The sequence below is a fragment of the Leucopleurus acutus genome (assembly GCF_964270905.1).
Source record: "Leucopleurus acutus genome assembly, chromosome: 2".
Taxonomy (NCBI): Eukaryota; Metazoa; Chordata; class Mammalia; order Artiodactyla; family Delphinidae; genus Leucopleurus; species Leucopleurus acutus.
The window spans coordinates 191,497,286-191,520,019 of NC_139143.1; the positions used below are offsets into that span (position 1 = coordinate 191,497,286).

At 64.4% G+C, this 22,734-nt stretch overlaps 1 protein-coding gene across 1 annotated transcript in view; it reads left to right on the forward strand.

Annotated features, from left to right (window-relative positions):
- Nucleotides 1-22,734, forward strand: part of MEGF6 (multiple EGF like domains 6) — a gene marked incomplete at both ends in the record, with an annotated part of 97,872 nt that overhangs the window by 52,061 nt on the left and 23,077 nt on the right. The window contains 1 exon segment of the mRNA XM_082860327.1: nt 14,548-14,670. Within this exon segment, the coding sequence (XP_082716453.1) occupies nt 14,548-14,670 (123 nt within the window).

Sequence of the window (22,734 nt, forward strand, 5' to 3'; positions counted from 1 at the left end):
GCAGGATGGTACCATTTCCGACGAGGTGTCTGTGCCAGAGGCCTCCTCTGTCAGACGTGCTGAGTTCAAAGCTTTTATTTCCCGACTGGCCAGTTCATCCCGCTAGGGAGCAGATTCTGGTAGTTCATTTCTGGGGACGGCCAAGGCAGGAAAGACAATAGCCCCCAAAGTCAGTGGTGAGAGCCAGCCAGCGACGGAGAGACGGGAGGCCTGCCCCCCAGGGCCTGCCTGGACCCGGCCCTGGACGGTTTCCTGGGAGGAGACCCCAGGATGTGCAGCCTGCAGGCATCTGAGTGGCTACCATCTGGACGCCCGTGGGGCCTGCAGGACTGGACTCGGGGGCGGCAAGGCCGGTTTCTCATTCCTGAGCCTTGACCTAGCCCAGGTGTGACCCTCAGAGGCCACAGTCCTCAGACTCGGGACTCAGTGAGAGGAAGCAATCTCGACACCCCGGGAACCCTGTGGTTGGGGCAGCAGCCGTGGGGAGGACGAGCCCTAGGCAGAGAAGACGGAGGGGACCCAGCAGAGGAGTCAGGCTGGATCTTGCCCCCATCCTGGAGGCCAGGGCTCCTGTGCCAGGGAAACGGAGGCTCCAGGAAGCCACTTTCCTCCTGAATCGCAGGGGTCCCAGCTTTGCTTCCCAGTGGTCCAGGAGCTGCAGCTGAGCGGCGGGGGCCATAAGGGGTGACTCGGAGCTCGCCGGGGCCCGTGGCCTCAGGAAGGCAGACGCTTCCGCCGTCTGTGTGGCTCCCGAGAGTAGAAGCGGCCCCTCGTTGGCCGGGCTGGAGAGGGGCTGGCAGGCTGGTGGGGTGGGCCGGGCCCCTCGCCGTCTGCCCTGCCTCTTCGCCTGGCAGGTGGGAGAGTCCTCGTCTATCACCACTGGTCCCCGCAGGCCTCTTCCATCCTAATGGGATTCTCCTGCTGCCTGTGTCTCTTGCGGCCTCTTATCTCTGTCCCTCCCAACGGTAATGAGGCTGCAGCTTCCCCACCGTGCCCAGTATCTTCTCCAGCCTCCCACCCCCATCCTCTCATCCCCTCGCTGCTCCCGACCCCGATGGGCGGCTGGGCTCCTGACCCCACGGAGCCCTCAGCCAACCCCCCAGATCCCGTGGTCGAATCCCATCGTGCCCCGTTCCCTGGGGTCTGGCCGGAGCAGCTCTTGGGTGGGGTGGGAGCCACACCAGAATGCAGAGGGGAGAGTTCCTTCTGCCTGGAGAGGAAACAGTTGAAAAGATCCCGCGAGATGCCTGTACCATGAGACCTGTGTAAAGGCCTTGGGGGAGGCGGGGGAGCTCAGAGCGGGGACTGGAGGTCCCATGGCTTAGAAACTGTTCTTGCACTTTACGTGCATGGTGGCCACGTCGGAGCTCCGTCTGTGTGGCAGGTGGCCTTGAGGACTTACGGGCGCCGTCAGGGCCTCAGAGGCAGGAGAGGCCACAGGAGCCCTGCCAGCTGCAGCCTGGGCACCTTGGGAGGTGGCGTGAGTGCTGTCTGGCCCCGGGTACCCAGCCGGACCTGGCTGCCGCCTCCATGACCCCAGTGCTCTGTGAACAGGTCTGGCCTCTGGGTGAGAAGAGGGCAGCAGCAGGAGTGGCCGAGGGAGCCCAGCAGGCTGGGGGGTGGCTGGAAGTGGGCCATCCATGTGCTGCTTTGTTCAGGCCGGCTGGGCGTCTGCTGTGGGCCGGGCCCAGGCACACGGCTTTGGCCAAACTCCTCGCCTGGAACTTACCCCTCTTGGGCCTCTCCTGCCTCTGCACCAGCAACCCTGCACCTGCCCCCCAAATCCTCCACCTGTCCGAAGGCCGGCTGAGGCTCACCTCCTCCAGGAAGCCTCCCCGTCACTCTGCCTTCACCATCCCCCCTCCACTGAGTACAGCACGAGCTCCGGGCTGTCCGTGTGCCCCTTCTGCGCTCACTGCTCCCAGGAAGCTCGGATGTCCCCAGGGAGAGCCAGGCCTCGGGGGCCGTGCCCATGGCGGGGGGGTGTCAGCATTCCAGGGCTTAGGCACCCCCCGGGGCTGGACCCGGCCTCACCCTGGCCTTCACACAGCCCAGGGGAGTGAGTGGAGGCCGCAGAGAGGGGCTCATCACACACATGCACACGTGTGCAGGGGGCCTCCGGTGCGGTTCCGTGTCCTCCCGGGGGCAGCCCAGGCCTTGGGTTCCCTGGCGCAGGGCGGGGTCTGGACGCCCCCCAGCCGTCTGGTCTCTGGAGGAGAGCATGTGTGATGGCGGCTGCTCCATCCTGGGCTCTCGGGGGGCCCGTGTGTGTGAGAGGAGGGGGCCTGGCCCCGGCGCGGGGCAGCTGCAGGCAGGAATGGCAGCTGGGCTCTTGGAAACAACCGTGGTTTTCATTTTCCTTCCGTCGGCTCAGGTGGGGCCGAGGCGGGGAATGGGTTCGCTCTGAGGCTGATGCTGGGACGGCTGGAGACCAGGCCTGGCCTCTGCTCCTGAAATAGCGCTGCGGCGGCGGCCCTGGGACAGGGTGGGAGGGACATTGGGGGGCAGTTCTCCTGGGCCTGCGTGGGGGCAGGGTGGACCCCAGGCTGAAAACTGACCTCCTGGTCTGGGCTGGGCTCTGGACGTCCAGGGTGGAAGCAGCCAGGAGGGACGTTTGTCCCCGGGGGGCGGGGCGGGAGATGGCGAGGAGGGCTTTAGGGCTGAGGGGCAGATTGAAGAGAGGCCTCCTTCCAGCACCTTCCTGGCCCCGCAGCTGGGGCCCGGTAGGGGCCGTCCGGCCGCCGGCGGGTCCTGCTCACGGCCCCCAGGCCCCTAGCAGCCACCTGCTGGCTCCCACACTGCTTTCTCGGCCGTCAGGGTCCTCGAACCAGCCTCTGCCCCCCAGCCCTGAAGCAGTCACGTGACACCCGACTTCAGGTGGAGGCCGAGCCCAGGCCTGCGGCGCCCCCGCCCGTGCGCCAGCTCGCACGACCTCCTTCCGGGTCCGCCTGTTCACGTGTGAGCGGGCCCGGTCCGGCCCCAGCCCCGGAAGCGCCTGGCACAGAGGCTACTGCAGGAGGTCAGCAGGTGGCCAGCAACTGCTACCCCACCGGCGACCGTCACCCTCAATACCAGGGCACGGGGGGTCGTGGCGGTGACCTCTGGGGACTTCTCTGAGAGTCACTCCTCTCTCTCTCGCACCCCCGCCTGCCTTCAGAAGCCTTACTTCCTCCTGAGAAGCTGGGACCCGGGAGTGCCCTGTCCCCCAGCCACACGGGAAGGGCCAGGGTTCCCCCCTCGGGCTGGGCAGGGCACCCAGGCTTGGTCTCCTCCCGTCCCGCTGGAGGGCTTCCTTGTCTCACGCCTTGACCCGTAGGAACCTGGGGGGAGACATGAGGCAGCCCCCCGGCCCCTGCAGGCATCTCAAGCGCCCCCAGCGCCCGCTCTGCATCCAGAGGCCGAGGCAGCCTGCACGGGCACCACCTCCCTCTCAGCAGATTGGCAGGATGCGGTCAGGTTCCCTAACCGTGTGACAGGGTGAGGCGGGGCCTCGAGAGGCCTCACAGAGGGCTTCACGGAGGAAGTGTCCGTGAGCACCAAGGGACAGATATACCACACGGTTGGGGGAGGGGAGGAAGCTTGGTCTCGTCCTGCTTCCCGCCAGCCCCAGGAACACGGCAGTTCTGCCCCTAAAGCCCCAGGGTCGTGGGCCTCGGGAGCCGTGGCATTGTAGGGGGGGCAGCAGGGGGCCCTCGCCCCAGCCAGGGCCCTTGCAAAGGAGCTCGGTGGCCACCCAGCTTGGAGAGGAAAGCTGGAGCCGGCCCGGCGGGTGGAGGGTCAGCTCCTTCTGCTGACACACAGACATTCCACCGGGCAGAGACACCCAGCCCGAGTCTCCGCATCGGGAAAGCATTTCCCAAACAGCTTCCAGACCACAGCCGCGGGCCTGGATGTGCGCGGTGGCACCGAGGAGGCTCTGAGCTGCTGGTGGCATTCTGCGCTTGGTGGCCTGCTGCCATCACGGCCGTGCCAGAGTCCCCACGCCCAGCCGAGTGGGGATGGAGGCCCAAAGCCATCTCCCCCCAACCCCCGGTCCTTAAGGGAGGTACCGCCCAAGCTCATCCGTATCACGAGCTGTCTCGGGCTCTGGAGACCTGAACGTGGCTCTCAGCTGGGTGGGGAGACATCACTGTTTCTCAGGACCATGTCCTGCCCAGAGTGGGCACACAGGTCCTCGCGGAATGAAGGGAGTGAGTGAGTGAAGGCTGAAGTGTGAAGGAGGGATGGGCTGGCAGTGGGGGGAACGCAGAGGTGGCGGAGGCTGGCTCTGGGAGTGAGCGGACTGGGGGGCTTTGCAGAGAAGGGCACCTCTGAGTTGGCCCTCGACAGATGCATAGGAGCTCACCGTTCGCAGGCGGGAGGAAGGGTGGGCATCTCGGCTGCTGTGGAAGCTGGGGCTCTAGGTGGACCAGGCCACCCAGAGACGGGTGGAAGAGCTGGGATCTGGAGCCAGTACCCGCTAGAAACGCTTTGCCCAGGGTCCAGCTCTGATGCTGGGAGCCCTTTGGTGGCCTGGCCTGGAGGAGCCCAGCACTGGGTTCTGGCCGGCAGTCCGGGGCCCCTGTGGCGAGGGGCAGTGGAAGAGCAGGAGAGACCCCGTGGTGGCCCGATGACTCAGGTGCACCTCCAACTGCTCGGCCCCTGCCCCCCGCCGCTCAGAACCCACTGGCTGCCTCCCAACAGGGAGCCACTGGGCACCTGCTGGGGTCGTGTCTCCAGGAGCCTGGAGGAGGGTGCGCAACGCAGACAGGATTTAGGTCAGACCTGGCCCCCGTCGGTGCCCCCCTGTCCTGCGTGACCTTGGGCAGGTCATTTCTCCTCTGGAAAAGGACTGTACGAGAACGTCCGGGCCCCCGTGTGCCAAGGGCAGGGCCCAGGGATGCCAGAGGAGGACGCTTGGCTGGTGGGTTCCCTTCTGGGCAGAAAGAGGGTTTAATTACAGGCGTGTCTGGGAGGGACCCAAAGGAGAGGTGGGCGGGCTGTGCCCGCGGGAGAGGTGGACACACGGCAGGGGACATACCTGGCCCCGTTTTTCCTCCCCATGTCATGTGTATTGCACAGCTGCAGGCCCGCGGGCCCCTGAGCTGCTCTCCTCCGGCCCCCTGCCCACTGTACAGATGAGGATACTGAGACCAGTGGGGGCCTGGGACGTGTCCGTGTCACCCAGCTCTTCGGTGGGCTGGGACCCACGTCTGCTGCCCCCAGACCGCTCTGCTCTTCTCCAGCCCGTGCCCCCTTGCCGTGTGCTGGAGACGGGGTCTGAAGCAGCCCATCCCTGCCCCAGGAAGGCTGAGGCAGTGCATGGCCCCCCTTCCCCCCCCCAGCTCAGGCCAGGATGTGAGTTGGAGTCCAGGTGGGTATGATAGGGTGGTGGCATCCCCGGGCTGGGACGAGAGGCCAGAGGAGTGATCCCCGGCCGGCATGTGGGTGCTAGGGTTGGGGAGGGTCGAGGGGTACCAGGGTGGCAGCTCTTGAGGGATAGGGACAGTCCTTGGGTCCCCTGACCCTTCCCAGGCCAGCCTGGCTGCATCCGCCACGGAGCGGGGTTCCAGTGCACTGGCCCTGCGACACTCTGCTCTGGACATTGCCCTGGGTCCCGCTGCTCGGCCTGGGGGTGTCTGCCTGGGCGTAGGGCCTGGCAGGGGGTCGGGCATGCAGACCTGGCTGCCGACTCTTAGTGACTCCCAGTGAAGCACTCTCCTCACTGTCTCACAGTCCCCATACAAGGCAGGTCTGTGCTGACCACCCTGCGTTACAGACTTAGGCACAGAGAGGTTCCTGGCTCCGTTGAGGCCACACAGCACCGCCCCTTACTAGCAGAGCTGGGGCTGGGCAAGGGGTTGACCTGCCTTGTCCTGTAGAAAGAAAAGTGGAGCTACACGCGAGAGCCATAAAAATGATTAGGGAGCTAGTTCACCTTTTCATATTCATACCAAGAAAGCGGTGTTTTACTCTCAGCCCACACCTCAAGGGGCCACTTCTGGGAGACTGTCCCCCAGGGCGGGTGCTGACGTGGGAGTCCAGGCCCTGTTGTCCGTTGGTGATCTCTGAGTCAGTGTTTCCCTCTGGTGTCCCTCTGCACTTCCCTGAGGGACAGGGCTTGTCTCCACGCCCCCTGCCCCCTGCAGCCTGGCTGGTGGCTGCACAGGCATGTTTCTGTTAGCATCCTTGGCAAGCGACTGAGATGCACATTGCAGCATAAACAGTGCTGGCCTGCGTGGGAGGCACAGCTCAAACGGCCGCCCAGCAGTGTGTCTATCAGGGGATTTATGGAGGCTCCCCTGGGTGACAGTCTGGGGCCCACGGGCTGCGGTGCTGCCCAGGGGGAGGGCAGGAGAGAAGCTCACCCAGGAGGCCTGGGCAGGCGGGCAGGCCCATTTCTGCACTGCTGGGCATCTGGTGGGTGGGGGATGAGCTGCTTCTGGGCTGCAGACAGGACCCGACAAGGAGAGATGGTGCCTCTCTCCCGTGAGCTCGAGGTCGCCACCGTGAACCCTGCCCACAGGTGGGCTGCGCAGAATGATAGCTAACACTGGGGAGATGGAGGGCTGGGTTGGGGGGGTGCCGTGGGGGAGCCATCAGGGGTCAGCACAGGGCTGGCCGAGAAGAGGAGCTGGGGGCCAAGCTCCCGTCAGGCCCGAAGGCACAGGGCGCTTGGCTGCACAGCCGCTGTGACCCACCAAACTGGGGCAGGGCTGCTTCAGACATATCTGGGACCTCAGGCCGTGCCCCTGAGGGGAGAGGGGTCCAGGGCTCTGGTGCAGCCTGACACCTGGGGCTCAGGCCCTGCCCTATCTGCCGTAGGGATGCAGTGGCCCCCTTGCCCAGGCTCCCTCTGGTACCGGCCCTGGTCCAGTGGAGGGCATGGCAGTACTGGGTGCTGGACACTGGGCTTGGGGGCTGCAGGAGTCGACACCCCCAGGGTTTCCACTATGGTTGTGTGGCCTCAGTGCCTCCGCGCCCCACTCTCCCCAAACTTTGCGAGCTCAACCCCATCAAGCTGCCTCTGCAGGGCCCCGGGCCTCGCCAGGTGGCCTCCATCTGTGCTTTGGGTTCTTTCACGTGTTGTTGCAGGGACCCGGTCCGTGCGAGCGCCTGTGTGCATGTATGTGCCTGTGCACGTCTGTGCAGGCTTGTGTGTGTCTTGTGTGCATGTTGCACACATGGGTCTGCCAGTGCACGTGTCCGCGTGTCCACGTGGGGCTGCGTGCGCTTGTGGATGGGTCAGGGTGTGTGTCCGGGTGCGTGAGCGAGCGCGTAGGAATGCGCGGGGCGGGTGGGCGGTGCGCTGGGGGGACCAGCGAGGCCCGTTGGGCGGGAGCGGAGCGGGGCGGGGCCTGGCGGCAGCGGGGATTTGGCCTTTACCTGCGAGGGGCGGGGGGCGGAGGGAAAGCCGGGAACAGAAAGGCGAGGGGCGGGGCGCGCCGGCCCACAGCGGCTCCAGCGGCACCAGAGGCGCCCGCGGAGCGGCGCGGGGAGCAGAGAGCGGGGGCGCGTGCCGTCCGGCGCCACGAGGGAGCGGACTGGCCATGGAGGCGCCCCGGGGCCGCGGCGGGTTGGCGGCGCTCTGGTGCCTCGGGCTGCTGGGGGGCCTGGCGCGCGTCGCGGGCACGCACTACCGCTACCTGTGGAGGGGCTGCTACCCGTGCCACCTGGGCCAGGCCGGCTACCCCGTGAGCGCAGCTGACCGGAGGCCAGGTGGGCGCGGCGGGCTCTGCGCGGGCGGGCGGGACCCGCTCTGATCCCAGGGCACTGCTTTTGTTTCCTCTTTAAAGTTTGCGCCCCGGGGCGGCTGACAGCGCGGCTGGAGGGAATGGGGCTGGGACAGGGCCCCCTGTGTCCTGAGTCTTCCGACATTCCTGTCCCCTCTCTGGCCTGGCTGCGGGGGCAGCTGACAGCAGATCGGTCTCTTGACCAGAGGGAGGAGAAACATCTCCCTGCCTTTGCTGGTGGGCACAGGGGCTGCACTCCCCCATGGCGCTGGCAGCTCTGGGGGTTAAGCAGGAGAGTAGGGTAGGCTCAAGAGAGAGGCCCTTGGGTTTCCCTTTCCAGGGTGCTCAGAGCCTAGGCCCCTTGGGGGAGTGTGTGTGGGTGTGGCAGGTGACCTCCTGTCACCTCACCCCAAGGCTTGGGAGCATGGTCAGCCCAGTGGGCTGCAGGGTCAGCTGGGAGCATGCAGGGTCAGCAGCCCACGGGAAGCGGCTGCACCCCTGTCCTGGTCCATCCTGCCTCTCCCTGCAGTTCAGATCTGGTACCCATGCTGGGCCAGCCTCCTGCAGGAGCTCCTGGGAGTGTCCATGGGGTCCATGGAGGTTGCAGTCTGGCAACCTCAGATGCGAGGGGGGGTGTGGTGTGCAGTGAGTCATCACTTGAGATGCTCTGAAGGACACCCAGCTTGGGGCAAGGCTGCGTCTCCCCGTGCAGCCTGAGGCCTGGCCACCACACCAGGTACCTGCGCCGGGGCTCTGAAGCCTCAGGACTGTACCTGGGCCACGGCCATCTGGCCAGCAGGACCAGGCAGGTCCAGAGCGGGGCTCTTTTAAAGAAAAGCGGGGCCAGGATTGGGCTCCCCTCCAGGCCCTCACTGGCCCCTGAGTGTGGCTCTGTACGGGGCATCTGGTCTCCTTGGAGATGTCAGCCCCGCTCAGCTGTCCTCTGGGCCAGTCTGTGCCACTCTCTACCAGAGGACACACAGGTCACTGAGCTGCAGGGCTGGACTGTGACAAAGACCCCTGCTTCCCCTAGCTTTGTCACTCGGCCAGCAGGGGCCCAGACCCCATCCCCACAGGGGAAGCAATCCTCCCACTGGGCGGCTCAGGCAAAGCGACAGTCACTCCACCACTGGTGGCACTAAATGCTGTGAAACTGTGTGACATCCAAGGGCCTGGTGCTGGGTGGGGCTGGGCAGGGCTGGGCTTTGGGAGCCGGGAGCCCCCACTCTGTTCTGAGAACTGCTTGGGCTCGTGGAGGGACCGGGAGAAGGGCCTGCGGATAATGGGATGCGCTCTCCGGGGTGAGGACCTTGCGGCACGTTTGGGGGGAAGCAGGACTCCGAACTTGGTAACCACCGAGGGGCGCTTTCTGGCAGGATCCCAGGGGGCTTAGATTTTCCTGTAAGTGTGGCTGAGATATCAGAAGGGGCTTACTTGGGGTGGTCTCCGCAGGGGCAGGTGGTCTCCTGGGTTCCCAGCAGCGTCATGATGGGCTCCCCGAGGCCCTGTCACCATCACCCGGCTCAGCAGACACCGAAAGTCCCAGCGGGCTCCCAGGGGAGCCGGCCCTGTGTCTGTACAGTGATGTGTCCCTGCGTGCCAGTGTGTGCCACAGTCCTCGTCACCGGGTCGCCAAATCCCCAGCCACACATCTGAGCTGAGGGTAACAGTGAGACCCCAGGGGCTGTCCTGCTGAACCCCGGCCTGGCTATTCCTTAAAATAGCCCTGCTCGTGGCCTGCCTGCTCCCACCGGCCAGAGCGCTGTAGCCCAGAGGTAGTCTCAAGGCTTCAGAGCTCTGGGCTCTCAGACAGTGCCCCGGTGCCGGTGGGAGCTGCACGGGGCGGAGCGTCTTTACCCCAGGCTGGGTGTCGGCCCCTGACTCTCTGGAGACAGCCTGCAAGCTCCCTTTCAGCTGGGGGTGCCCGCGCCACCTTGGGGGCCAGCCCCCCTCCGTCCTGTCCGGGAGAGCCAGCTGTGTGCCCTCTGGCATGGAGAATGGCACAGACTGGCCCAGAGGATGGCTGAGCAGGGCCGAAGTCTCCAAGGAGACCAGATGACCGTACGTTTTCTGCTGTAGTTTCAGAGTCCAAGGGGCCAATGCTCGGCCGGGGTCTCAGGACAGCGGTCCCACTGCCGGGGTCACCAGGTAGAGGCGGCGCGGCATGGTGGTGAGGGCAGGCCTGCATCGCGGGACCCAGGGGACTGCCGCCAGCCCCTCAGGGAGCACAGTGGCCCTCACTGCGGGTGTCAGGAGGCCAGGCTGGGCAGAGCGGACTTTCGGGAACCTGGATTTCCAGCTTGGGTGGTCTGAGCCTCCATGACTCTGGAGAGGCTGTGTTCATTTCCCATGGCTGCTGGGACACAGTACCCCAACCTGGTGACTTAAAGTCACCCAGGTCTGGTACCTTACAGTTCTGGAGGTCAGAAGTCTGAGAAGGGTGAACGTGAAGGTGCTGGCAGAGCTGGTCCCTCCTGGAGGCTCCGGGGAGCATCTGTTCCCTGCCTCTTCCAGCTTCTAGAGGCGCCTGCATCCCTGGCTGGGGCCCCGCCCTCCATCTTCAAAGCCAGCAGCGCAGCATCTTTTTCTTTTTCGTGGCTGTAGGTGCTTTTAGTTATTACCGAAGTACAGTTGATTTACGGTGTTTCAGGTGTACAGCAAAGTGATTCGGTTATACATGTATGTATATATTATTTTTCAGATTCTTTTCATTATAGGTTATTACGAGCTAGTGAATATAGTTCCCTGTGCTATTACAGTAGGTCCTTGTTTTTTACCTATTTTCTATATGGGGGCGTGTATCTGCTAATCCCAAACTCCTAATTTATCCCCCCACTCCTGCCCCTTTGGTAACCATAAGTTTGTTTTCTGTGTCTGTTTCTGTTTTGTAACAGAACATATAAGTTCTGTTACATAGAAGCGACATGTAAGTGATATCATATGGTATTTGTCTTTCTCTGACTTACTTCACTTAGTATGATAATCTCTAGGTCCATCCCTGTTGCTGTAAATGGCATTATTTTTTTTTATGGCTGAGTAGTATTCCATTGCATTGGGCCCTCCTTCCTTCCTGTCTCTTACTTGTAAGGCCTGTGTGCTGACGTTGGACCCACCTGGATACTCCATGATAATCTCCCATCTCACCTGCAAAGTCCCTTTTGTTGTGTAAGGTTGCAGGGATTAGCATGTGGGCCTCTTTGAGGGGCCATTATCCAGCTGCCCACACCCTCAAAGAGCTGAGCCTGTGCTCCTCGGGTCACAGCATGACCACAGTCACGGTCACAGGGTCAGCGGCTGTGGGTCATCGGAGGTGGCTGAGAACAGCTCTGTTCTGCCACCACGTGGCCCGCCTTGGGAGTGGGGCCGGCAGGCTTTCGGTAACTCCGTCCTGCCTTGCTTTCTGAGTGTAAGTCATTTCTATGAAGGGGCCTCGATCTCAGAGCTGGAGGGACCCCAGCAGGAGTGCGTCTGCCCAAATGCCCTGCCCGCCCATGAGCAGGGAGGTGAAGGGGGAGGCCTCAGATCCTTCAGCCTTGAGCTGCCCCGCTGGGTCCAGATATTCAGACGGGCTGACAGCAAACCGTGGACAGGGGGAGCGCTGGCTGGGCCTCGTGGCCTCCCACCTTGCTGCTGGCCACAGTCCCTGTCACTGTCGGTGCACCTTTGGGGGAGGGGAGGGCTCCTGGGGGGCCGAGGGGCTGGCCCGTGTGATTTAGGCAGAGCCCGGGAGCACCTCTCGGGTCTAAATGTCCCGTCCTCGCAGCAGGAGGACGGTAAGAGCGTGGTCACGTGGGTGGGATTGTGGAGAGGCCCAGCGGTCAGGGCTGCTGCTGGAAGGGCCCTAACGATGGCGGCCTGCCCCTGCCCAACCCCCACCTTCTTTCCCAGAGTGTCCATCAGTTTGGTGTCTTTGTGGCCCACAGGCTGCCGGGCTCCCCATGTGTCCTGCTCAAGGACACAGCCCCCGGGGCGGGCTCGCCCCCTGGCCAGGTGCCCGAGGGCTTGGGGGTGCAGTGCCTCTGCGGTCAGCTGCTCTCTGAGGCCAGTGTCTGGGGTGACCAGTGAGAGCCGGTTTGAAAGCCAGCATCCCCGCTGGTGTGCCTTCTCCGTGCCTGCCTCTGGGGCCACGTCTGGGAACGACGGCCCCTCTGTCCTCCTCTTGTGGCTTTACCTGCCTGCCCGGCGAGGCCACTCGAGACACACCGCGACTCAGTCCGCGACCCGCCCCCTTGGACGGCACACGTGGCGCCTCTTCCCCCGAGCCTCGCTAAGCCCCTACTGTATGCCCAGCGTTGTGCTCCGTGCGGTCACTTTACTTTTCAAGGACCCTTGAAGGGGTCGCAGAGAGAGGGATCTGAGCTCAGAGGGGATGGGGTCTCCTTTCTGAGCCCCCTCGGATGGCCCGTCCTGCCGTGCCCAGCGGGTGTGGGTCTGCCTACTGTCCTCCATGTCACCCAGCTGACTCTCCCGCAGGAGGGCCCTGGGTCCTGAGACCTCTCCCCATGCCTGGGTCCCTTTGTTCCCCAAGACTCTTCGGGGCTCTGTTGAGGGCCGTTAACCCTTTGCCTTCAACCCTCCCCCTGCCAGTCATCCTGGTGTCGTTCCGAGGAAGCCCCCTCAGGTCACCGTGTTCCAAGGAGGGGTTCTCTTGGTCTCATCTCCTCTCTGAGGCAGCCTCGGGGATCGGGGGGCACTCTGGGGGGTCTCCCCAGGGTGGATGTGGCTTGTGCGTGGAGCAGAGGCCCTGGCCTCCTGGGTTCGTCTTGGGTCATCCCTGGAGGGCCAGGCACACGCTCAGGGTGTGGACTGGAGTCAGGATTTCTGTCCGTGGGAAGCACAGCCTGGCAGGCAGGCTCTGGGGACCCTCCAGGAGGAGCCTGGCCGCCGTGCCGCCTTCGCTGCCCTTCAAAGGTGTGCTCGGATGGCTGGGGCTTTAGGACGGGAGCCTCGAAGGCGGGCAGTTTCGTGGGGACGGCGGGTGAGAGCTGGACAGTGGAGTTGCAGCAAATGGCGTGGACCCTCGGGACTATTAAGCAGAATTAGAGGAACCTCAGCTCCGCACAGCCCCTGGGAACAAGCCAGGTTTCCACACAGCTGCAGACCTGCCCCTGAAGTCACTAAACTTTCTCCCAGCGGAGCCACACAGAGTGGAATCTTCCACCCGCACTTGGAGCTGACTGTGGCCTCCTGCGAGCTCGGCCAGCAGTCAGGGCCTCTGCTGCCAGGGCAGAGGTGCCCCAGATGCTTCTCTTAGACGCTCAGGAGCGGAGCATGTCTGTGTGTCTGTCTCCCCTTTTCCTGGTCTGGGAAGCTGACTGCCCTGTTGGTGAGGCTGGCGTCTGAGGGGTGTGGACCGGCTGAGGACCAGGCGTGGGCTCGTGTCCCCATGCCCAGGGCCGCTCGGTTCTGTGCTGCCCGAGCAGCGGCCTCTTCCCTCCGTGTCTCCGTGTCTCCCGGGCAGTTGGGTCCCTCCTGACGTCAACCTCGCACACAGGTACCTGAGGCAGCCTGTTGCCTCCTGCCTTCCTGCCTGGCCTCCCCTGAGGTCCAGGGTGGTGGACGTGGGCCTGGAGGGAGGGCGGAGGGCGGAGGGGCAGCCTGAAGGGTCTTGGCATGTCTGCGTTCCTGCCGGGGTGACCCAGCCCAGGCCATAGGGCCCGGTGCTTTGGGGTGCAGCCCCTGGGCCTCCACTCCTGGGAGGGTCTTTCTCACCCTCCAGCTTCCAGCTCAGCTAGTGGGGTGGCCCCGGGCCTTTGGGCCAGCCCTGTCTGCTTCCGCTCAGCGCTTTCCTATGGCCTGAGGCAGTGCCGTCAGAAGGGGCAGGTGAGGGGTCTTGGAAGGGGAGTGCCCGGGACCTCCACTCGGTCCTGCCCTGGGGATGTCCGCTGTGCTGGCCTCCTGAGTCGCTGGCACAGGGACCCCAGGCTGACCACCTGCACTGGTTTCCTGGAGCTGCCAAAACAGATACCACAGACCAGGTGGCTTCAGCAACAGACATTTATCTCTCATGCTCCGGAAGCTGGAAGTCAGAGGCCAAAGTGTCGGCGGGGCCGTGCTCCCTCGGAAACCCAGGGGAGGGTCCCTCCTGCCTCGTCCAGCTCCTGGGGGCTCCTGGCTTCCTAGGCTGTGGCCACCTCCCTCCAATCTCTGTCTCCCTGTGTGTCTCCAGGACCCCTGTGTGTCCCCGAATGGGGGGGCCACCCTTCTCCAGTATGACCTTATCTCAGTCCTTAACTAATTACGTCTCAGAGACCCTGCTTGCAGATAAGGTCACACCCTGAGGCTGTGGATGGACATGAATTTGGGGGACACTGTTCAACACAGAGCATACCCCCCATCCTACCCTCACTCAGCCTCCCCCACCCCGAGGCCTGGGCAGGGGCATCTCCCGAGTTACCAGTTTCTTCTTCTGGGCTTGTGGGCCCCCCGAGGAGCAGCTAGTCCTGCCCTGAGAGCGTTTCTGGATTTGGAGTTTGGAAAAGAGCATGTGCTCTGGGTTCAGCCTTGAAAGGCACTAGGATCTGCCTCCCGCGACCTGAGCTTGTCCCCCGAGGTCTGGCCGACCCCCGCTGCTCCCCAGAGCCGGCCCCAGAGGTGGTGGCTCTTCCTCCCAGGGGCCGTCAGACGTTGGAGACAGGCCTGCCTTGTCTCCACTCCGCTCCGGCACGCCGGTGAGGGGCGTGGCCTGAGAAGGAGGGTCCCAACACCTGGGCGGGGGCAGTGTCCTGAGAGAGGGGGGCCAGGCTGGGCTCCCCTGGGGCTAGTGCAGAGTCGGGGGAGGGGGCGGCCTGGGTGGGTTCTGGCTGTTGACCCCCGGCCCCGTGTCCCCATGCAGACGTGGACGAGTGCCAGGTGCACAACGGCGGCTGCCAGCACAGGTGTGTGAACACGCCAGGCTCCTACCTCTGTGAGTGCAAGCCCGGCTTCCGGCTCCACGCGGACGGCAGGACCTGCCTGGGTAAGCACCCCTGCAGCCTCCTGGGCCCGGTGCCACCTCCCTGCCGGGGCTCCTGGCCTCAGCCATCCCCGGGCCCTTCTGGGGGTGCCCAGGTCTGGGAGGGGCCCGGGGCCCCTGCACTCCTGGGCTGAGAGGCCTGGTGGGGCCCCGTGGGACCTGTCTGCTCAGAGCAGCCGCCGTCACAGTTGCCTCCGTCCTGCTGAGTGTGGGATGCCGAGGGGCCCTTGCCACCCATCGTGGGCCCTGGCCAGCACCACTCACGCCAGGTTGCTGGGGCCCAGGCGGTGAAAGGGCATGTCCTGGGCCCGGTGCTCTCCACGGAGGCTGGACCCTGGGACCCTGAGCCCTGGGACCTGGGCTGCACGCTCTCTGTAGCCACAGCTGAATCTGGCCACTTCCCCGGGGGCCTTCTGTGACGGGCGGGAGCCCCTGGGCCACCATTCTCTCCAGGGCCCTATGCAGCAGGAGCTGTGGTCGTCCGTCGGCAGGGACACAGGTCCGGCCGTGCTGCCCCCAACTGGGGAGACTGGGCGCCTGCTGGGTGGGGGGGAGGCCCGGCCTGGGGCGGGGGCAGCATGGGGCTGCTCTTGGCCTGCAGAGTTGGACTTCCCAGGCCCAGGTCCCCCACCCCAATCTTGGGGAGCCTGGGGGTGGGGCTGAGGCTGGGGGGGAAGGGGTAACCGAGAAGCGGGGTGTTAGCCCTCAGTCCCTCTGTGGGGCCTTTTTGCCGTGCAGGACGTGCTCGATGGGGCCCCTGCCGTCACGGGAGGCTCCAGGGAGAGAAGGGGAACGCTGGCGCCCACTGGACGGAGGGTGGAGGGTGGAGGCCGGGCATCTGGCTGTGGGCCGTCCCCCGCCCCTCTCCTGGCTGCTCTGGACACAGGTCCCGTGGGCACAGGGCTCACCCTCCCTGCCTGCCGCTCTGTCTGGGAGGCCATGTGGGGACCATTCTCTGGGGGCTGGGCCAGTGGTCACCCTCACGGGCCAGCTCTCTCCCCGGCTACGGGGGGCTGCCCCTTCTTTCCACCCTGCAGGCTCCGAGCGGGCCCGGGCGGGCTCTGAGCAGCACCCCTCCTGCAGGCCCTGCTGCTATGTGGCAGGGCGGCCCGCCAGCCCTGGGGGGCCCTCCCCGGCACAGGCACTCTCATATGTCTGGGCCGCCGCTCAGGGAGCGAGGCAGCTGCCCTGTAAAGTTTCTCTGGGCTGGAAAGTGGAAACAGATGCAGGAATGTGGTGATGTTCTTCAGGACAGATACAGCAGGGTGCAGCCCCAGTTGCTGGTCCCCCAGGTCCCCAAGTGCCCTTCATTCTCCCTTCCTCTGGGGCAGGTTCTCCGTGGAGAAGGGTGTCCCTGGAGGCTGATCCAGGGTGGGCTGGGTGGTACCCACTGCCCCCTCCCCTGCTGGCTCCTTGATGAGGGGCCTGGGCTGAGACACCTTCCTGTCTCCCTAGACCCCCCTAGTTCTCCCGAGAGTGGCCTTCACTGAGCTCCCAGAACGGGTACACAGCACGCACAGGGGAGGGTGCCCTTCAGGGCTTTGGGAGGGATTATGGTGGCCTCTAAGAGTGGCGTTGAGTTGCTGGCTTCCAGAAGCGCAGGAGGGGTGCTCCCCAGCCTTGCCCCTGGCCCCCAACCCAGCCCACCCCTTCGCTGCGCTGGAGCCCCTCCCGGAGCCTTTCCTGGGTGCTGGAGCCCCTCCCGGAGCCTTTCCTGGGCGCTGGAGCCCCTCCCCGGAGCCTTTCCTGGGCGCTGGAGCCCCTCCCGGAGCCTTTCCTGGGCGCTGGAGCCCCTCCCCGGAGCCTTTCCTGGGAGGCGCCTGCGCTCGGGGCCCCAGAAGTCGTGATTTGTGGTGCTTGCTTATTTTAAAGGGTCTTTTCAAGGTCTGATCCCAGGGCCCCCGGCGTGGCCTGCACAGCCTGTCAAGAGGCTGCTGGGACCTCACCGCACTCCCTGCCTGCCACCCCCAACTCTGCACACCCAGACCACTTGATGTGCCCCAGGGCCCCGGGAGGTCTGCAGCTCTCTTGGGTGCTGGCGCCCACTTCCTGGTCGCTCCCACCAGAGGGCGCAGTTGAGACCCACCTTGGGCACCAGCCTCTTACCTGCGTCCCCTGGCTGGAAGTGCTGGTGTTTGGCCTGGGTCTGTCACTCTCTTTCTTTTGACTGCAACTCCCAGCGGGAAATGTACACTGCATCCCCTGCACCCACGCACAGTCACGCACGCTTGTTGGTGAATTCCGCATATCTGGAATTCCTGGGAGCTGACATGTGCAGGGCTGTCCCCAGGTCTCTTGGGAGTGGTGTGGGCTTGTCCGCTTGGGTCTGTTGGGGGCTGCCTTCCTTGTGGGGGGCCTGGGCTTTACTGAAAAGCTTCCAGAGCGGACAGGGGTCTCCTGGTGGCTTCTTCCCAGGCAGAGCAAGAAGCGTTTGCCCTAAGGGCGCCCGGCCCTTCTCCCTAAATGTGCCCCTTTCGGATGCCGAGGGACCCACCCCGGCTGCAGTGCACCTGACCTACTGGTCTGGGGTGGGTAGGGCGGCCGAGCCCCTCAGATCCCGGATGAGGGGCTCCAGGTGGGCGCCCGTGGAGGGCACTGCATGGCCCCTGCCAGGCTGCTGGACTTCCTGCCTCTGGGAGGTGTGGCCTTCTCCACTTCTGCAGGACTCCCATGGTGCAGGGCGTGGGGAGGAGCTGGTGGCCTTGTCCGTGGTTCACGGTGGCACCCTCTGAGCCCAGACTATCCTAGGGTCTCAGCAGACATTTATGGGAAGGTCAGTGTAGGAGCTGTGTCCCTCCCCAGCCCTCCCTTCCCCCACACAGGCCAGCTTGCAGGGCAGACTGCACAGCTGGAGCACAGCTGCTCGGGACCCCTCCCTGGGGCCTACTGGGATCCTCTGGACAAGGCGAGGGGTGCGGTGAGCTCTCTCGGGACTTTGCAGGCAGGCAGGGAACAGGCCCGGGCAGCCCCGCCTTCAGAGCTTGGAGTGAGGATTATAGAGATGCTGGAGGGTAGGAGTAGAGAAGGTGCCCGCAGGGATGTTGACAGTCCTTCCTCGGTACAGGGTGGGAAGGTCCTCTGTGCTGGGAGCTCTCAGGTTGGTGCCACATCGTGGGGCCCCAAGGATCTGGGAAGTCTTTAAAGGTGGTAGTGCTTGGGGGGGGGTGCTTGAAACAGATAAGGGGAGCCTTGAAACACTCTTCGAAGTTGCCTCAGAGGCAGGAATCGGACAGGAAGTGCACAGTCTTCTTGCATCCCTCCCTTGCAAAAGATCTTCTGGAAATAAAACACAAAAAGGTTCAATTCTTTTTTTTTCTAAATTTTTTTTTGTTGTTATTTTTGACTGCTTTGGGTCTTCGTTGCTGCGTGCGGGCCCTCTCCAGCTGTGGCGAGCGGGGACCACTCCTAGTTGCAGTGCGCAGGCTTCTCATTGTGGTGGCTTCTCTTGTTCTGGAGCACGGGCTCTAGGCGCCCGGGCCTCAGTAGTTGCGGCTTGTGGGCTCAGCAGTTGTGGCTCATGGGCTCTAGAGCGCAGGCTCAGTATTTGTGGCGCATGGGCCTAGTTGCTCCGCGGCATGTGGGATCTTCCCGGACCAGGGCTCGAACCCATGTCCCCTGCATTGGAAGGTGAATTCTTAACCGCTGCGCCACCAGGGAAGTCCCCAAAGTTCAATTTGTAAAGTGAGAATTTGCAGGAAGGATTTTCCCATCAGCCCCGAGGCCCCTGAGTGGCTCACATCCCGCCCTGGCTGCCCTTGGCTAGCCTGGCCCCAAGAGAAAGAAGCAGAGGCAGCCAGGCATGCTGGGGCGCTCCATCGCCAGGGTGCCCTCCTGGGTTTGCCCACCCCCCCCACCAGGCTCTGAGGTGGGAAGGGCAGGGCCGAGTGAGGCCCAGGGCTGGGCCAGCCTGCTTCTCACCATGGCCCCTTTCCTTCCCCAAACTGTGGGAAATGGGGCTACCGAGAGCAGTGCTGGGCGGGTGTCTGGGAGTGACGTTTTGGCTTTTCTGCGCCATCTTGCAGGGCGCCCCAGGCAAACCCGCAGAGACCTGCTCCCGGTCCTTGAACACTTGGTGCCGGGAAACCCTCCTCGTCTGGCCCAGAGAGCCTCCGGCCCAGGGGTCCCTTCTGGACCCTGGCCTCGGATGTGGCTGCTTGCCCACATCCATCGTGGTGTCACTGGCTCAGTGAGCAGAGGGTCCTGTGAGATGCCCCGGGCTGGCCACCTGGAAGAGGTGTGCTCTCCACCCATCCCCTCCTCCCCTCGGCCTCAGGCCTGTTGGGCTTTTGGATGGACGCTGGGGGAAGGATTCTTCTGTCAGCACGCACCCCCTGGTGACCTGGCTGCCCCTGCCAGAGTGCCCTGCCCCTGGAGTTAGGTGGGCCCTACTGGGTCCACAGCACGGGGAGGGTCTCCGCGCCCCTGCCTGCCTGTGGGGTTTTACCACAGGTGCGCCATGTGGCCTCGGGGCAGGCGCTCCCCCAGGCCCGGGTCTTCCCAGTGAGGGGCTGCACAGGGCCTTGCAGGCCGTTGTTCCCTGGCTCCTCGGAGGGGAGGCCGCCTGGGTCCCTGGAGGCTTTGCTGACAGCATGCGGCGTGGGTGCCAAAGCCGCAGGCAGCAGAGGGGCGGAGATCGCCAGGCTCGTCTGCAGAGCTCATCCCTGCAAACCACAGATGCAGTTCTGGGAATGTCTTCCAGTCCCCTCCAGACCCGGAACAGGCTGCAGCTTCTAAAAGGGAGTGTGTCTTCCCTGCCCCCGAGCGGCCGCTGAGTCCGAATGGAGAGTGGGAAGGCCAGCCCTGCCTGAGGACCACCCTGGGAGGGCACGGCTGTGCCTGAGACCAGGCCCCCGGAAGTGCAGGTTGCCGGCGCCCATGGGTGATGGGAGGGTCACACCCCAACCTGGGGAAGCCAGGGGTAGCGGCTCAGACCGCAGCTGGATGCAGAGGCCCAGTGGGGAAGTGAGGGCAAAGTGGGGCAGTGGCAGACGGCCGGGCGGGGGCTGGGGGGTGTTTAGAGTCCGTGAGCTTGGCAGAACCAAGCGGAGAGCAAGATGGGAGCAGGGGCGGTTGGCGGGGGGCAGCCTGTGATGGTGGGACGGTGCCAGCCCCTGGCTCGTGGGCAGGGCAGTGCATCCACTCTGTGGGTGAACCATGTCCCCGTGCAGCGCGGAGGCCCCAGCCCGAGGGTGGGCGCGGGGGGCAGGACGCGCAGGCAGAGTAGGCAAACCGTGGGCTGCCGAGCGGGACAGGAGTGGGCAGGGCCCAGGGGAGTTTCCCCTCCTGGCCAAGCCAGGGGGCCACCCGCTTCCTGTCCCACCGTCCTGGCCCTGTCGCCAGCAGAGGGCTTCCTAGAAGGAAGGGCTGCAGGTGGCTGCTGACCCCACATGGTGTGAGGCTCTTGGGACCTAGAAGCCAAGCCAGTCGAGGGCAGTAATTACAAAACCCTCGAAGCCGCTGGCTGGGGTTGGCGGCTGGAGCAGAGTGGGCTGGTGGGCTCGGCACGCTGCCGACATACTTGCCCTCACCCCACCGGCCTGCCAGGTACAGCCACTCAGCTGACCAGCTCGGGCAGGCCGGCGTGCCGGGCTCGGAGACCAGGGCCTTGCCAGCGAAGGCGCCTTAGAGGTCAGCTCTCCAAGCCCCCCCTGCCGCTTCCTCCATGGCACTCATACGCACCTGTTGCTGGGCTCCAGCCCTGAATCCGTGCCCAGGTCCCGGGTGCTGCCACCTGCACCTCCAGGAGTGGAGAGCCGCTTGCACGGATGGAGCAGGCCCTCCACCCTGTAGGACAGTGGATTTCTAGAATGTCCAGTTTCCTGCTCAAGTAAAGGCCCCACTCCCCTTGAAGAGCTCGGTGCCTCAAGCTGGCTCCCGGCTAGACCAACTCCTGCTCGTTGAAGTGGAAGGGAAGTTGAAGTGGAAGTTGAAGTGGAGTTATAGCCCAGCTCTGTTAGAACCCACGAGTCCCCTGGCCTTGGCATTTGCAAACTGGAAGTGAAGGTGCAATAGTCAGCTCAGGCTGCTGCGACAAGTACCACAGGCGGGGCGGCTTCTGCAACAGCAGTTTGTTTTCTCACAGTTCTGGATCATGGTGCCAGCCAGTTCGGTTCCTGGTAAGAGCTGCCATCTCCTCCTATGGCCACGGAGACAGAGACAGAGACAGAGGGAGATCTTATGTCTCTTCTTATAAGGATACTAATGCTGTTTGATCAGGGCCCCACCCTGATGACTTCGTTTAACCTTAATTACCCTACCCCCAAATACAGCCACATCGGTGGTTGAATTTTAGGAGTACACATATGAATTTTAGGGGGACACAAACATTAATTCCCTTCGGGGCTACGGAAACCCCTTGTCTGCCATTTTCTGATGGGCTGTCAGCTTTGCTTCAGGTCTGAGCCTGGTTCTGATTTGCGGGACCACCCAGGCATGGGTCAGTGGTATGTGGGTTCCATGGCCGGGTCTCACAGTGACCCGAGGGGCCTGGAAGCTTCACCCCCAGCTTTGGGCACTGGTCACGCAGAGGCTGGCTGTCTCCTGAGCTGCACAGCCCAACGCCCGAGAAAAACTGCCTTGTTCAGCTTCCTGGCAATCCAGGGCACAGGATGCTCAAGGTGATGGCATGGGGCTTGGCTTCCTCGTGTGCACAGCTTGGGAGCGTCCGGAACGTTGGGACTCGTGCAGCAGAGCAGTGAGAGACAGGCTTGGGAGGGTGCGAGGCTGCATGGGGAGCCGGACCCCTCCGTAGCCCCCACCCGCCTGGGATTTCTCCCCCCGTGGGCTCCTGTGGGCCCGGAGCTGGGTTGCCCTGGGCCCGTCCTGGGGGCTCTGCCGTCTGGAAGGGCTGCTTTCCAGCCGTGCCACAGCTCTGTGGGTTGTCCTTGCTGCCACGGTGTCTGCCCAGCCGGCTGCCCTGCCCCGGGCTCTGAGCCCCTCTCTCCGTGTGCCTGCCCGGCGCTACCAGGAAGGGCTTCTGATTCCTATTATGAGCTCTGAGCAGGGATGCAGTTAGTGTGAACACAAAAGGGGCCCCGGGAATGGGCCGGCTCAGGCCACGCTCGGAAGCCTCTCTCTGGAGTTGATGGCGGTGCCTTAAGCAGAGCTGTCTCAGGAGAGGCAGGCGGGGCCTCGAGGGTCAGCAGAGTCGGGGGTGGGTGGCTGCACAGGGGGCCCAGAGGCTGAGCGGGATGTTAGACGTGGCCGCCCTGTTTGCCTCCGTTCCACCTGGGACCCGTGTCTCTGCCTCGCCTCCCCGACACGCGGCAGCCACACGACACTGCCACCCTGGCTATCCTCCGCACCCCAGCAGGGCTGGCTCGGCCCCGGAAGGGGACCCGGGCACGGGCTCCTCACACACTCGCCCCATGTGGGAACCGGCAGGATCGTGAGTGCTGTGTCTTGACTTTGGGGGAACATACTTGCTTTGAAGGAAGCTCTGCTTTTGGCGGACAGCGTGGGCCTGGGCTGCTCCGAGCCCTGAGGCCGCTCACGTGCTCCGCGTATCGTCCAGCTGCTCCCGGACCCACTGGCGTCGGTGGTGCGGGGCGTGCCATTCCTGGCCCCCAAAACCCATGACAATAAATGGTCTCTCCAAACTCGGGCCCTGAGGCCAGTGGCGCCCTGCAGTCTGTGATGACAGCACAGGTGGCATGTGGGGGTGGAGCCCTGCCCCCCGGCGGTCGCAGTGTTTTAGTACCAGGCCTCAGGTTTGCTCTGGTCCAGGCCCGCTGGGCAGTGGCCTGCGCCTCCCCGGGGCACAGATAGTAACACATTCTCAAAGCTTTGCTGCAGAGCACGGGGCCTGTCCCTCCCTGACCACGAGGTCACTACCAGTGACTTGAAGGAGGCACGAGAGTCCAGGTGCCCTCTCTGGGTGCCCAGCCTCTCTGAGTGGCCCCACCCCCCGCCAGGCACAGCCCCAGCCCATCCACTCAGTACCTGGGCACCCGCTCGGCCAGCCTGACCTGCAAGAGCCTTGCCCTGTGTGGGCCTGAGCATGAACACCTGGACCCCTGGCATCCTGGGAGCGGATGCAGGTCCCTGGCTCTGTGGCCTTACCAAGTG